Source organism: Heterocephalus glaber, unplaced genomic scaffold (genome assembly GCF_053883595.1).
Source record: "Heterocephalus glaber isolate CG9 unplaced genomic scaffold, H.glaber_assembly_v1.0 deba00001687, whole genome shotgun sequence".
Lineage (NCBI taxonomy): Eukaryota > Metazoa > Chordata > Mammalia > Rodentia > Bathyergidae > Heterocephalus > Heterocephalus glaber.
Genome location: NW_028258412.1, coordinates 9,116,607 through 9,132,349, shown reverse-complemented (window position 1 = coordinate 9,132,349; position 15,743 = coordinate 9,116,607). Strand labels below are relative to the sequence as shown.

The following is a 15,743-nucleotide window of genomic DNA, read 5'->3' as shown; positions in this document are numbered from 1 at the left end:
TTGGCTTCATTGTCAAAGATGAGGTGGCTGAGTATGTCTGGATTGTTTCTGCATATTCTAATCTATTTCACTGATTCTTGGGTTTGTTTCTTTGCCAGTACCGTGCTGTTTTTTTTTTTTTTTTTTTTTTTATCACAGTAGCTTTGTAGTATAGTTTCAAATTGGGGATTGTGATACCCCCAGCCAAGTCTCTGTTGCCTAGAATTGCTGTTGCTATTCTAGGTCTCTTCTGGTCTAGGTTCCAAATGAATTTTTGGATTGTTTTCTCTAGTTCTGTGAAGTATTTTGTTGGAATTTCAATCAGCATTGCATTAAATCTATATAGTAGTTTTGGAAGTATGGCCATTTTCAATATATTGGTTCTTCCTACCCAGGAGCAAGGGATGTCTTTCCATTTTCTCATATCCTCCCTGATCTCCTTTTTCAGTGTGCAGTAGCTTTCAGTATAGAAGTCTTCTTCTTCCTTTGTTAGGTTGATTCCTAGATATTTCATTTTTTGGGATGTTATTTTAAAAGGAATTGTTTCCCAAATTTCTCTCTCAAAGAGTCTGCTATTTGTGTATAAGAAAGCTATGGTTTTTTGAGTGTTGACCTTATATCCATCTACTCTACTGAATCTGTCAATTAGGTCTAGAAGACTTTTGACTGAGTTTTGTGGGTCTTCTATGTAAAGTATCATATCATCAGCAAATAATAACAATTTAACTTCTTTCTTTCCTATCTTTATTCTTTGGATTTCTTTCTCTTTTCTAATTGCTGTAGCTATTGTTTCCAGAACAATATTGAACAGGATTGGTGACAGTGGGCATCCTTGTCTTGTTCCTGATTTTAGCGTGAAAGTTTTCAGTTTTTGACCATTTAGTATGATGTTGGCTGTTGGTTTTTCATAAATAGCCTTAACCAGGTTGAGATAAAGAGCTTCTATTCCAATTTTCTATAGTGTTTTTATCATGATTGGCTGTTGGATTTTGTCGAATGTCTTTTCTGCATCTGTTGAGATAATCATGGTTTTTGTCCTTGACTCTGTTAATATAGTGTATTACATTTATTGATTTTTGAATGTTGAACAATCCTTGCATCCCTGGGATAAATCTGACTTGGTCAGAGTGTATCATCTTCTTGATCACCTTCTGTATTATGTTTGCCAGTATCTTTTTGAGGATTTTTGCATCTATGTTCATTAGAGAGATTGGCCTGTAGTTCTCTTTTTGGGTTGGGTCTTTTCCTGGTTTTGGAATCAAAGAAACACTTGCTTCTAGGAATGAATTTGGGAGCCTTGCTTCTCTTTCAATTTCCTTGATGAGTTTAAAGAGTAATGGTGATAGTTCTTCTCTAAATGTCTTGTAGAATTCAGCAGTGAAGCCATCAGGACCTGGGCTTTTCTTTGTTGGTAAAGTTTTTATTACATTTTCAATTTCACTCATTGTTATTGGGGTGTTTAGAATTTCTATATCTTCTTCATTTAACTTTGGCAATTCATATGTATCTAGGAATCTGTCCATTTCTTCTGTGTTTTCCATTTTATTAGAGTACAGGTTCTCAAAGTAGGTATTGATGATCCTCTGGATTTCTGCTGGGTCTGTTGTGACTTCACCTTTTTCATTCTTAATTGCATAGATTTGAGCCTTTTCTTTCCTTTTTTTGATAAGTTTGGCTAAAGGTTTATTGATTTTATTTATTCTTTGAAAAACCAACTCTTTGATTAATTAATTTTTTTATCGTTCTCTTAGTCTCCATTGCATTGATTTCTGCTCTGATCCTTATAATTTCCCTTTTTGTAAGAGCTTTGTGTTTGTTGTGCTCTTCTTTTTCTAGGAGGTTGAAGTTCTGCGTTAGGTTATTTAACTGAGTTCTCTCTGTTTCATGGGCATTCACTGCTATGAATTTCCCTCATAGAACTGCTTTCATTGTGCCCATAGATTTCTGTATGTTGTACTGGCATTATCATTTACTTGTAGAAACTGTCTAATTTCTTCTTTAGTTTTCTCTGTGACCCATTGGTTGTTCAGGAGGGTGTTATTCAATTTCCATGTGTTTGTGGGGGTATTGTGGTTTCTTATGTTATTCATCTTCAATTTTATTGCGTTATGGTCTGATAATATACAGAGGGTAACTTCAATTCTTTTACATTTACTTAGACATGTCCTATGAGGTAGCATGTGGCCTATTTTGGAGAATGACCCATGTGCAGCCGAAAAGAATGTGTATTCTGATTTTGTGGGGTGGAACACTCTGTAACCATCTATTAAGTCCATTTGTTCAGTAGTTTGATTCAGTTCTAGAATTTCATTGTTAATTTTTTGTCTAGATGATCTGTCTATTTGTGATAGTGGGGTATTGAGATCCCCCACTACAATTGTATTAGTGCTTGTTTGGTTTTTCATGTCCATTAATATTTGTTTTATATCGTTTGGGACATTCATATTTGGTGCATATATATTTAGGATTTTCATCTCTTCCTCTTGGATTGTTCCCTTCACAAGGATGTAGTGACCATCTTTGTCTCTCTTAATTAGTTTTGGTTTGAAATCTGCTTTGTCTGCAAATAAGATTGCTACCCCTGCTTTTTTTTGGTTCCTGTCAGGTGGAGAACTGTTTTCCATTCTTTTACTTTCAGTCTATGAATTTCTTTTTGAGTTAGGTGTGTTTCTTGTATACAGCATATTGTTGGATTTTGCTTCTTAATCCATTATGCCAGTCTGTTTCTTTTGATTGGTGAATTGATACCATTAACATTGATAGTTATAATTGATAGATATTGACTCATCCTTCTCATGGTATTTTACTGTTATTGGCTCTTTTATTTCTTGTTTTTTCCCCCTTTCCCTTTAGTGTCTTACCTTGCTGGTGGCTTCCCTCTGTTGAGCCTCATGGAGTTGTGACCTTCATCAGCCTTTTCTAGGATATTGCTTAGAATTGTTTGGAGTGCTGGTTTGGTGTTCATGAAATTCTCAGGTGTTCTTTGTCATGGAAGTATCTAATTTCCCCATCAATTTTGAAAGATAATTTTGCAGGATACAACAGTCTAGGTTGGAAGTTATTTTCTTTTAGGACTTGAAATCCTTCACTCCAGGCTCTCCTTGATTTGAGGGTTTGTGTTGAGAAGCCTGCCATGATTCTAATGGGCTTTCCTTTTGTGTCTTTTCTCTAACTATCTGTAGGATTTTGTTCTTCTGTTGGGTTTCTGGGATCTTGACTATTACATGTCTAGGTGTGGATTTTTTTTGATCATGGCTAGTTGGAGTTCTATATGCCTCACTTATCTGTGTGTCCAATTCTCCACCTCTGTCTGGGAAGTTTTCTACTATTACTTCTGTGAACAGTTTTTTTATGTCAATTGTACTTCTCCTGTTTTTTCGTGGACTCCTATCAGTCTTATGTTGTTCTTCTTTGCATCATCTAGCAGCTGCTGGATTGATTTCTCATAGTCCCTTACTATTTTTAAGAAATCTCTGTTTTCATGGTCCTTCACTGCAATCCTGTCTTCTATATCTGATATTCTAAGATAGTCACTTTCTAATGCAAATCTCCTGGGGATGATTTCCATGAGCCTGAAACTCCATGAGTTTGTCTTTATTGTAGCCCAAGCAGCAGGGACACAAATCAACAAGATTACCTTTTGAGAATTGCAAAAGTTTATTTCCATAAAATTGCCTTTATCACAAATTTAAAATCTGGAGGAGCTCTCCCCCCAAAGACTTCATAAATATGGTTGGAACACCAAGTTTTCATTTTAAAAGGTCATACTGAAAGTGCTCAGAGATGATCCCCCTAGACATTTGTCCAACATCTGAGGGACAGTGAAAACTTCAAGCAGCCAGGGTTGCTAAGACCACTTCATGGCCCCAGGGTTAGAGTTTAAATCCATCCACATAATAAGAAGTAGTAAAATTTCTATGGCCCAGCAAGGGACAACTGCCCCATGACAACGCAGCTAGAAGTCTTCCTGGCTATTCCATTTCACCTGACAGCAACAACATCTGTCCTGCTCCCTCTTGTTTAATGCTAGGATCTTTGTTTCTTACTATAAAGCTCATTGGCACCCTTCCTGGAATGAAGCATGCTACGGGGAGGTAGACCAGAGGAAAATATAAATACCCGGAATTATATATGATGGCAGTTTCAATAAAAATACCTGATTGTTGTTCATAGATCCTAATGCCACATGAAGTTAGAGGATACATGAAGTCAAAGAACTCAGGCAGCATGATGGAGACTGGGCAGCCATCTCCCAGAGTAAGCTCGTGTGGCTGGATTTGCAGGTCATCCACCAGAGGCCATCGATCCAGTCTAACCATGAGCCACATTGGGGTACAGCTGGCTGACAAGTTGGCATGAACATGCTTCAACTGGAAAAGCATGAAGAGCCCTCCTAGCATACCTAAGACCTTCATCATTGCTTCAGACCTCAGCCCAAGGGATGACAGGAAGCAGGAACAACAAGATTCCCTTTTGCATCATGGTTTTCCCAAAGATTTTATTTGATCACCCCCATCTGTTGCATCTGCTCTGTGATGGTTGAAGCACAGATTGGTGGCAGGAGTTGGCTCATCTAACCATCTACAGTAGGATCACCCTCTCCATCCAGGGAGGAGCTGAGCATGAGAAGTAGCAGCAAGAAAAAAGCATGCATAATGAGGAGTTATCCTTTCATTTGCCTCTAAATTCAGGAATCTTGTCAGTTGAAATCCAGGGGTTGAGAAATGAATTCACTGGTTCATATGATGGTAAATATTTGCTAAGGAGGAGATCCTTACTCGGTTCTTACTTTCACAGTGCCCAGCACACACAGGTTGCTGGAAAATGCTCCAGCAGTATCTCACTCATCTAACCCAGGTGAACAAGTTCCTCTGCTAAGTTCCTTGCTGTTCCTGTGTAGCTTCATATCATGTTCCCTTTGTCTAGATTATTGCTCTGTTCATTAAAACACTGCCTGTGGGTAAGATTAGCCATCTTGTAGGTTACCCAGCCCTCTTCTCATTGAATCTCTCAGAGTCTGAGTACACATTTCCATGAGAAAAGCCATGTACTGAGGGAAAGTCTGATTTTCCTCCTTTAGAGAAAGTGGAACTTCTTGTGGAGCCAGTGAATAATGAGGCATAGGCTTCTGCCCAGGTCTTCCAGGGAGAATGTTCCAGAGGAAAAGAAATAGTTTAATATAGCTGGGATGTTTAACTGTACTAGTTGGGGCAGGTCTTTGCAGCAGAACAGTGTCACCATCACTTAAAGCACTTGTATGTACGAGAGCACGATATTGTTGGAATTCTGTGACTCTTCAATCTGCAATGAAAAGAAAATGTTTGCCAGACTCTTCTATGAAACCTTCTCCCCACATGTGCTGTATACTCAATGTGTGACTCTTCACATGTTGGATAATGTGGACATTTTTGTTTCCATCCTGCTCCTTGTCCAGGCTCCCTTTCTACTCATGGTGACCTCACCAGGTTCTCACCTACCCTGTGATTCTTCCTGCTGTGGGAAAAGTTTTGCTATTACTTAACTCATGTCTGTTGCACTTCCCTCAAGGTCACTTTCTAAATGTAACCATTCCTTTATGTTTTGAGCCATTTAAAATAATCACAACCTTTACTTGTCAAAGGCTATAACTGGTACTTAAGGATCATTATATTTGGGCAGAAACTGTGAGTGTGGCTCAGTGAGAGAGCACTTGCCTAGCACATGTGAGGCCCTGTGTTTGATCCCTAACACACACACACACACACACACACACACACATATGCACACACACACACGGGGAGTGGTCCTATGACAACATCAGTCTCTTCAGTTTCTAGACCTGAGAGAATTCTCTAACCCCCAAACACTGAAAAATGAAGACAACTCAAAGGAAGATTTCTGTAGTGACAATTGTACACTTTGGGATTAGCCACCATGGCTGCTGCCTGGATTTGTAGATAAAGTTTAATGGAAACCACCTATGCCTTTTCATTTAACTTCTGTCGATGGCTGCATTCATACCACAGCAGTAGAAGGGAGGAGTTGTAACTGACACTATATGGCTTGCAGCACTAAAACATTCATTATGTGACTGTTGTACATGTGATAAATTCTGAGTCCCCCTGCTCCACCACATCCATCATGGTAAATAATATTCATAGTTCATCCTGAAGTGGGGAATACAATAGACTGATGTCACCATTAAAGACCTGAAGCGCTTGTGGGCTGTGGCTAGCTTCTGTATGCTCTTATTGATTGACCTGGCTTTACCACAGTTGAATTGATCCTAGAAGGTGAAAGCAGATTTCAAGAGATCCAGTCATGTTGGAATAACATTTTCAATGTCTGCACCAAATTTAGAATCTTTCAGGTGCATGGTATGTTTCATTGATATGGAAATTGAATTGTTTTCTATTCCTCTCAGAGAACAGGATCACAAACTGCACATTCACATGGAATGAACAACTGTGTGCATCCACAATTTATTCCTTCAGCTTTATTAACTCTCTTTTCCTTCTTTTCCTTGTCATAACATAATCTCCATAGACTTGGGACTTGGGCCAACTGTCTACCTAGTAAAATAAAATCCCAGGGTGTTACCAGGCCATGGTGATTGGATCATACAATTCTTCTTTTTTTGAAATGGCAGGTATATGGGAAGATTTTGTGAGACATCTGGACTCTGGCAGTAGTAATAGACCATGAGAAGATTCATCCCTTCATCTTAGCAGAAATTATTAGGGTCTAATTTTTTTCAACATTCTGAGCCATCTTCCGTGAACTAAAGAATGGATTATTATACCTTACTTTTCCCATCGTGAATCAGCAGGAAGCCCTTATGGTTAAGCTTGTTTCTGGAAGCAGCATATGTGCACTTGGGAATGTTGCCCAACACAAGTGTCAGGAGTGAGGAAAGGTTTGGTGTTGAGTCCTAGAGCAGAAAGTTTGAGCAGAAGGTACAACACAGGTGTGTGATGATATTGTGTGTTCCCAAGGAGCCAGTAGATTCTATCATGGTACAGAAAGGTATGATAGGTCAGAACTCTGTGCTCATCTCAAGCCCCCAAAGAGAATTCCAGTGTGTAATGAGGCCATATCATTTTCAATGAAAAGTACCTTTTGAAAAGGTTTGTTTCTGTCCTTGCTCACACTTCAGAGCCATGTTTGCTCTTCTTTTTCATGATCCTGTTTTCTGATCCACAGCCAGCACATCGCATCTTACAGACATCATGCTACTAGGGTCAGACTCCACCATCTTCTTTCAAGGGTGATTTCTCAGGGACAAATGGTCTGAGCATGGGTCCTTTACCTGCCACAGTGTGTATTGATGGGAAGGGATGAGACTGTGTCTCATGCACGGACTTGGCTTTTTGGAGACATTTTCCATCCTAGGAACTTGGAAACTAGACTCTACAAGGCCCTGGATTAAAGTGACAGGTTTTGGATTTATTTTTTTTTTCTCTTTTAAATTCTTTTATTGGTACATTTTAGGTATACAGTACATTTACAATTCTCATTGGGACCTTGTACCTTTACATAATGCATCTTGGTTCTTATTTTTTTCCCATTCCTAGTCCTCCCTTCACCCCCTCCATCCTTCCCTATTTACAAAGACTTTTTTCCATTTTTCCATTTCTCATCGTTTTTCCTTTCCTTTCCCCTGCCCCTCCCACTTCTCCTACCCCTTTGGACCTTTTCTTCCTGTTTCGCATTATCAATTATTTATTCTAATCATTGGTACATTTTAGGTGTACAGTATAATGCCATTCATCATTGGAAATTTACACCTTCACATAATTTCTCTTGGATCTTATTTTTCACCCTTTCCTTGCCCTCCGTTCCACCCCTCCTTCCCTCCCTATTTACAAAGACTCTGATTCCATTTTTCCTTTTTCTCATAATAATTTCATTCCCTTCTTTCCTTTCCCTTACCTCTCCCACTTCCCCTTCCCCTTTGCCCCTTTTCTTCCTATTTCACATTATCTATTATACCTTTTAGTCCTTATTTACACTTTCAGTTTCTCACACCAGAGAAACTATTCGGTATTTACACGTGTCCTGTTTATTTCACTTAAGAGTATCGCCTCAATGTGCATCCATTAGCTATCAATGTCTCTAATTTCTCATTTTTTATGGCTGAGTAGTACTCCACTTTGTATAAAAAAACACATTTTCTTTATCCAGTCTCCAGTTGATGGGCATTTGGGCTCTTTCCAAGTTTTAGCTATCACAAACTGTGCTGCTATGAACATGGGTGCACATATATCACTGTGGTATGATTCTTTTAATTTTTTGGGGAAGATCCCCAGCAGTGGAATAGTGGGGTCAAATGGGACTTCCAGTCCTAGTTCTTTGAGGTATCTCCATACTGATGTCCACAGTGCTTGCACCAGTCTACACTCCCACCAGCAGTGGAGCAGAGTTCCTCTTTCCCCACAGCCCCACCAGCATTTGTTATTGGTTGATTTCTTGATAGCAGCCATTCTTTCTCGAGTGAGTTGGAATCTCAGCGTTGTTTTCATTTGCATCCCTTGAATGACCAGTGATGTTGAACATTTCTTCATATGTTTATTTGCTATTCCTACTTCTTTGTGTGAGAAATGTCTGTTCATTTCCAATGCCCATTTTTGGATTGGGTCTTTAAATTTGGGAGGTCTGATCTTTTAAAATTCTTTATAGATTCCAGATAGTAGACCTTTGTCTGAGGAAAAGCAGGTGAAGATTTTTTCCCACATTGTGTGTTGTCTTTTCACACTGCTGGTGGTTTCTCTTGCTGTGCAGGAGCTTTTTAATAAAAAGAGATCCCACTTGTTGATTGTGCTAGTTCATGGGCAACTGAGGTTTTGTTCATAAAATCTTTTCCTACACTAATGTCTTCAAGAGTTCGACCTAACCTCTGTTTCAGCCAGTTCACCATTTCTATTTTTGTATTTAGAGCTTTAATCCATTTCACTTTTAGTTTAGTGCATGGCAAGAGTTATAGGTCTAGTTTTAGTCTTTGACAAGTTGAAACCCAATTTGTCCAGCACCATTTATTAAAGAAGCTATCTTTTCTCCAGTGAGGGTGTTTGGCTCCTGTATTGAAGATGAGATGGCTGAGTGTGTCTGGAGTTGTTTCTGCATCTTCTAATCTGTTCCACGGGTCCCCAGGTCTGCTTCTTTGCCAGTACCATGCTGTTTTTATCACAGCAGCTTTGTAGTATAGTTTCAAGTTGGGGATTGTGATACCCCCTGCCATGTCTCTGTTACCTAGAATTGCTTTTGCTATTCTGGGTCTCTTTTTGTTCCAAATGAATTTTTGGATTGTTTTCTCAAGGTCCTTGAAGTATGCTGCTGGGATCTCAATTGGAATTGCATTGAATCTATATAGCAGTTTTGGAAGTATGGCCATTTTCTCTATGTTGATCCTTTCTACCCAGGATCAGGGAATATCTGTCCATTTTCTGATATTGTCTTCAATCTCTCTTTTCAGAGTGCCATAGTTTTCAGAGAAGAGGTCTTTGATTTCTTTTGTTAGGTTGATTCCTAGGTATTTCAGTTCTTTGGATGCTATTTTGAAAGGAATTATTTGCTCTATTTCTCTCTCAGTGAGTCTGTTGTTCCTGTAGAGGAAAGCTATTGATTTTTCTGTGTTGACCTTATATCTAGCTGCTTTACTGAATTTGGTTATTAAGTCTAGAAGACTTTTGGTGGAGTTATTGGGATCTTCTATATAGAGTATCATGTTATCTGCAAATAATGACTATTGGACTTCTTCATTTCCTATCTTTATTCCTTTTATTTCTTTCTATTGTCTAATTGGCATGTCTAATGTTTCCAAAACTATATTGAACAAGAGTGGTGATAGTGGACATCGTTGTCTTGTTCCTGATTTTAGTGTGAAGGATTTCAGTTTTTGACCATTTAGTATGATGTTGGCTGTTGGTTTTTCATAGATGGCTTCTATGAGTTTGAGGTAGAGACCATCTATTCCAATTTTTTAGGGGTTTTATCATAAATGCATGTTGGTTTTAGTCAAATGCTTTTTCTGCCTCTATGGAGATAATCATATGGTTTTTGTCCTTGGCTCTATTGATATAGGGTATTACATTGATTCATTTGCATATGTTGAATCATCCCTGCATCCCTGGGATGAATCCCACTTGATCAGGGTGTTTGATCTTCTTGAAGATCTTCTGCATTCTATTTGCCAGTATCTTATTGAAAATATTTGCATCTATGTTCATTAGTGAGATTAGCCTATAGTTCTCTTTTTCAGTTGGGTCTTTCTCTGCTTTGGGGATCAATGTGATACCTGCTTCCAGAAATGAATTTGGGAGTATTGCCTGCCTTTCAATTTCATTGAAGAGTTTAAACAGTAGTGGCAGTAGTTCCTCTCTAAATGTCTTGTAGAATTCAGTAGTGAAGCCATCAGGACCTGGGCTTTTCTCAGTTGGTAAGTTTTTCATTATGTTTTCAATTTCATTGGTTGATATTGGGTCATGTAGAATTTTTAGGTCTTTGTTCATTCAACTTTGGTAATTCATATGTATCTAGGAATCTGTCCATTTCTTCTGTGTTGTCCATCTTATTGGCGTATAGGTTCTGGAAGTAGGTATTGATGATCCTTTGGATTTTTGCTGGGTCTGTTGTAATTTCATTCTTTTCATTCCTAATTGCATGGATTTGGGCCTTTTCTTTCCTTTTTCTGATAAGGCTGGTATGGGTTTGTCAATTTTGTTGATTCTTTTAAAGAATCAACTCTTGGCTTCAGTGATTTTTTTTTTTTGTATCATTCTCTTAGTCTCCATTGCATTGATTTCTCCTCTGATCTGTATAATTTCCTCCCTTGTATAAGCTTTGGGTTTGTCTTGCTCTTCTTTTTCTAGAAGCTTGAGGTTCAGCATCAGGTTGTTTAATTGAGCTTGCTCTGTTTTCATAATATGTGCATTCACTGCTATGAATTTCTCTCTTCAGACTGCTTTCATTGTGTCCCATAGATTCTGATTTGTTGTATTGTCATTATTATTTAATTGAAGGAACTGTCTGATTTCTTCTTTAATTTCCTCTGTGACCCATTGTTTATTCAGAAGTGTGTTGTTGAATTACCTTGTGTTTATGAAATTTTTGCAGTTTCTTATGCTATGGATCTCCAATTTCATTGCACTATGGTCTGATAATATACAGGGAATAACTTCAAATGCTTTGCATTTACTTAAACATGTTCTAAGTGCGAGTATGTGGTCTCTTTTGGAGAACAACCTGTGTGCAGCTGGAAAGAATGTGCATTCTGATTTTGTGGGGTGGAACACTCTGTAAACATCTGTTAAGTTCCTTTGTTCAAGAGTTTGATTGAGTTCTAGTACTTCATTACTTATTTTTTGTCTAGTTGATCTGTCTATTTGTGATAGTGAGGTATTGATGTCCCCCATTACAATAGTATTTGTGCATATAGGACTTTTCATGTCCGTTAGTATTTGTTTTATATAGTTGTGCACACTAGTGTTTGGTGTGTAGATATTTATGGTTGTTATCTCTTCCTGTTGCATTGTTCCTTTCAAAAGGATGTAGTTTCCTTCTTTGTCTCTCTTAATCAGTGTTGGTTTGAAATCTACTTGATCTGCAAAGAGGATAGCTACTCCTGCTTTTTTTTGGGTTTCTGTTGCATGGAGTATTGTTTTCCAGCCTTTAACTTTCAGTCTATGAGTTTCTTTTTGAATTAAGTGTGTTTCTTGTATGCAGCATATTGTTGGATCTTGCTTCTTGACCTATTCTTCCAGTCTATTTCTTTTTATTGGTGCATTGAGACCATTAACATTGATGTTTATAACTGATACATATTGAGTTATCATTGTCATGCCTTTTTTTTTGTTCTATTCTCCCTCTTTACATTTAATTTCTTGTTGTGCCCAATCAGTTTATTCTGCTGTGCTTCCTGGGGTTGTGATCCTCATTGTCTGCTCCTAGGATATTGTCAAAAATTTTTTGGAGTGCTGGTTTGGTATTCACGAAGTTCCTAAGGTGCTCTTTGTCATGAAATTATCTTATTTCTCCATCAATTTTGAAAGATAGTTTTGCAGAGTACATCAGTATGGGTTGGAGGCTGTTTTCCTTTAGGGTTTGGAATAGGTCACTCCAAGCTCTTCTTGCCTTGAGGGTTTGCATTGAGAAGTCTGCTGTGATTCTGATGGGCTTTCCTTTGTATGTGATTTGTTTCTTTTCTCTAACTGCTTGTAGAACTTTGTTCTTTTGTTGAGTTTCTGGAATCTTAACAATTATATGCCTATGTGTAGATTTTTTTTGATCAAGGCTATTTGGAGTCCTATGTGCCTTGCTTATCTGTATGTCAAGCTCTTTTCCCCTGCTTGGGAAGTTTTCTGCCATCACTTCTGTGAACAGTTTGTTTATATAGTCTGCACTCTCTCCTGTTTATTTGTTGACTCCAATCAGTCTTATGTTTTTCTTTGCATCATCTAGCAGCTGCTGGATTGATTTCTTGTGTCCCCTTACCATTTTGAAGCAATTTTTCTTTTCCTGGTCACTAATTGCCATCTTAACTTCTACATCTGCAATTGTCTCCTCACATTGGCTCATTCTGTTTTGTAGACTTTCAATGAAGTTTTTGATCTCCTGGAAATCTATTTGCATCTGTTTTATGGATTCTATTTGTTTCCTACGTTGGAATGCATCATGTTCCTCATCTCCTCTCTAGATTTATTAATCACATCTTTCGCTATGAGCACAATCTCTGCTGTTATCTGAGAAATAATTTCTGATTGCAGTTTTTCCAGATCCTCTTTTATTGTCACTTCAGGGAGTCCAGGTGGTTGAGTATCAGAGCGATCCATCTCATTTCCCTTTGGGGTTGCTGTAAGTGATCTGGAAGTTTGGTTTCAAGAGTTGTTTATGTGTCTTCTCATTTTGACGGGGGTGGGAGGAAGGGTTGCTATTGGCATCTGTGCGGCTCACCTCCTCTGGACTGGGAGCTGCGGGAACGGTGGCCTGGAAGCCCCTTCCTCTGGGCTGGGACAGGTGGAACGGCAGCCCAGAAGCCCCTATCTCTGGGCTGGGAGAGGTGGAATGGCCCTTTATATATTTTAGATAGTAGTCTCCTGTCTGAGGAATAGCTGGCAATTTTTTTCCCCATTCTGTTGGTTGTCTCTCTACTCTGTTATTTTCTTTGGTATGAAGATTTTTAATTTGATGTGACCCTTTTTGCTGATTCTTTGTAATATTTCTTGTGTAGTCAGGGTTTTGTTCATAATGTCTTTGCCTACACCTATGTCTTCAAGAGTTTTACCTATTCTATCTTCCAGCAGATTTAATGTTTCTGTTTTAATACTTAGATCATTGATCCATTTCAATTTTAGGTTTGTGCACGGTGAGAGATACGGGTCTAGGCTCAATTTTTTGCATGACACATAGTCATTTCTGTTCCACGAGGCATGAGACCTGTGAGACTGGCCCTGCTGACCCAGCACTTCTCTGCCTTGCACTTAGAGAAGTTTGTGTCTGTTTCCCTCTTGAAACTTCACACACACCTTCTTTAACAGCTATTGCCATCCTCCAGAGAGTTTTGTTAATGCTGAGGATGGAAGGAATAGAGTCATTATTTTTCCCAGGATTCTCATGCCAGTAATATGACAGCATAAATAGTAACTAAGTCCCTCTTTGTTTTAGAACATTCCTGAAAATCTACTGTCTAGGTAAACAGTTGGGTCCTCTGACACAAAATTCTCACCTAGCTAAAGTAGTGGCTCATCAAATAAGTTTCCTAGTTAAAACCCCAAGCAAGACCTCTGGCCTGCTGTGTGCACCACCCCCGCCCCTTTGTCACAAATGTTCTCCAATTCCAATCAGTTCCTTTCTTGACAGACAGCCTTAAACCACTCAAGTGCAATCCTTCAACCCTAGAACCATCACAGATATTTCTGCTGCCACACCTAAGACCCTGTCACAGTAAAATTCTCCTTAATACGGGGACTTAGTGTTATAAGATTAACTGGCTCTTTGTGGTTTTAGCAGCTACCAGTTCTAGTCAGTAAATATGTGCTTCTGAGGTTACAGTGAAGGCAGGTGAGCTTGAAGAGGTTCAGGAGCGTTCTCCCATCTCTCAGGGATGTGACAGTGGTGGTGGAACTAGAAACCTCTCTTCCATGTGATAGGTTTTCTTTTGTAGCTGTGACCAGGGTAGAGAGGGATTGTGGAAGCCAGGTCGGTGGTGGGTTTGTGCCTCACTTCCCCATGTGTCTGTGTCACTGTGAGCATTGCTACCATCCCACACCTGACAGTAATAGTCAGCCTCGTCCTCAGCCTGGGCGCCAGTGATGGTCAGTGTGGCCGTGTTGCCTGAGTTGGCACCAGAGAATCGGTCAGGAATCCCAGAGGGCTGGGTGTCATCATCATAGATGACCAGCATGGGGGCCTGAGGTGGCCTCTGTTGGTACCATTGTACAAGTTTGTTTCCAATGCTGTTTCCCTCGCAGGTCATCCTGGCTGTCTGTCCCAGAGTCGCTGACACAGAGGATGGCTGTGTCAGCACATAGGAAGCCGCAGAGCCTGCAGGGAGAGAGAAATGAGAGATGGGGCTGAGGATGATGAAAGATCCTTCCAGGACCTTGGTCCTCCCTGGCCTGGAGGAGCTCTGGGATTCTATGGGCCAACAAGATTCCCTTACATCAATCTCAGTGCCAGTGGCCCATGAGCCTCAGGAAAAGAGGGAGACTTTAAACCCAAGAGCAAACCTGCCCTTTCTTCTGGCAGCTGCAGCCCTTCAGGCTCACACAAACCAGTGAGCACAGTGTGGGCCTCTCAGCCTGAGAGGCCCCCTCCTGTGTCAGGTTCCTGAGCATCATGGGCAGGGCCCTCCTGAGCTCAGAGTTAAAGCCAGGCTGGTTCCAGAGCCCAGGACTATGCAAGTGGTTGGGAGCTCTGGGGCAGCACCTGTGCAGTAAGCAAGGAAGCTGAAGAGGAGGGAGATCTGGGCCATGATGGAGGGCATCCAGGCTGATGCTGTCCTTGCTGAGGCCCAGGCTCCTCTGGCTTCCTCCCAGGCTTTTCTTATACCCTTGCTGAAGAGCTTGTTATGCAAATCAGCTGGAGCTCAGGGCAGCTGATGGGGGAGCTTTGTGGTATCCAGAGCAGGACTAAGCTCCAGGAACACAGAGAAGGGAGGGCAGCAGCCTTGAGGAACCAGCCTCAGTCCATGGGGTGCTCCTTCAACTGCTGGTCCTATAGTTTGGGTGACAGCTCCACTCCAGACTGTGTCTGGTCTCATTACTGGGCTGATCTGGCCAGGGGGAGCCCAGAGATGATGAGTCTGTCTATGTTATCTGAATCTACTCTACAGATGACAATAAGAGACTTAGCCAAGTGTGGGATCCTGTCTCAGATCTCAGCCCTCTGCTTCATGGTAAGAATAAAATTTCTCCCTGGTTAGGTGTACATGAAAGTCTTAGGGATCCAGTGAGTTGCTGTAACTGTCTGTCCTTTGTGTGAGTTCTCATAAAGACTGTAGGTGCCGTGCCCCATATATCTTGCTGCTCTGGGCAGGCTCTGTACTTTGTGCTCAGTATTGTGTGACAGCTGCAGAACTTGAGCACACATGGTAGTCTAAGGGGAAATGATGAACTTGGACCTCTGTCAGAGTAACAAATTCTACAAAGGCTGGATTGGAGAGCCACACAAGGCAAAGAATGTTTACACCAATGTGGATGACAATGCTGTTGAAAAACTTGAGCTCAGCTTCTCCCGAAGGTCTCAGTTCCAGGTCACCAACCTTCCTACTTGTAAAATCACCCATCCCG

The 15,743-nt window shown here is 40.2% G+C and overlaps 3 gene segments (V, D, J or C); all 3 read right to left on the bottom strand.

Annotated features, from left to right (window-relative positions):
• Positions 1-15,743, bottom strand: part of LOC106009314 (Ig lambda-1 chain V regions MOPC 104E/RPC20/J558/S104-like) — a 505,149-nt gene that overhangs the window by 43,318 nt on the left and 446,088 nt on the right.
• LOC101712340 (immunoglobulin lambda variable 2-18-like) overlaps positions 1-15,743 on the bottom strand; it is a 153,861-nt gene that overhangs the window by 39,007 nt on the left and 99,111 nt on the right.
• On the bottom strand, positions 4,321-14,959 carry LOC110348872 (immunoglobulin lambda variable 3-9-like). The segment is given in 3 exon segments: positions 4,321-5,280; positions 14,222-14,496; positions 14,881-14,959. Coding segments are annotated over 3 exon segments (390 nt in total).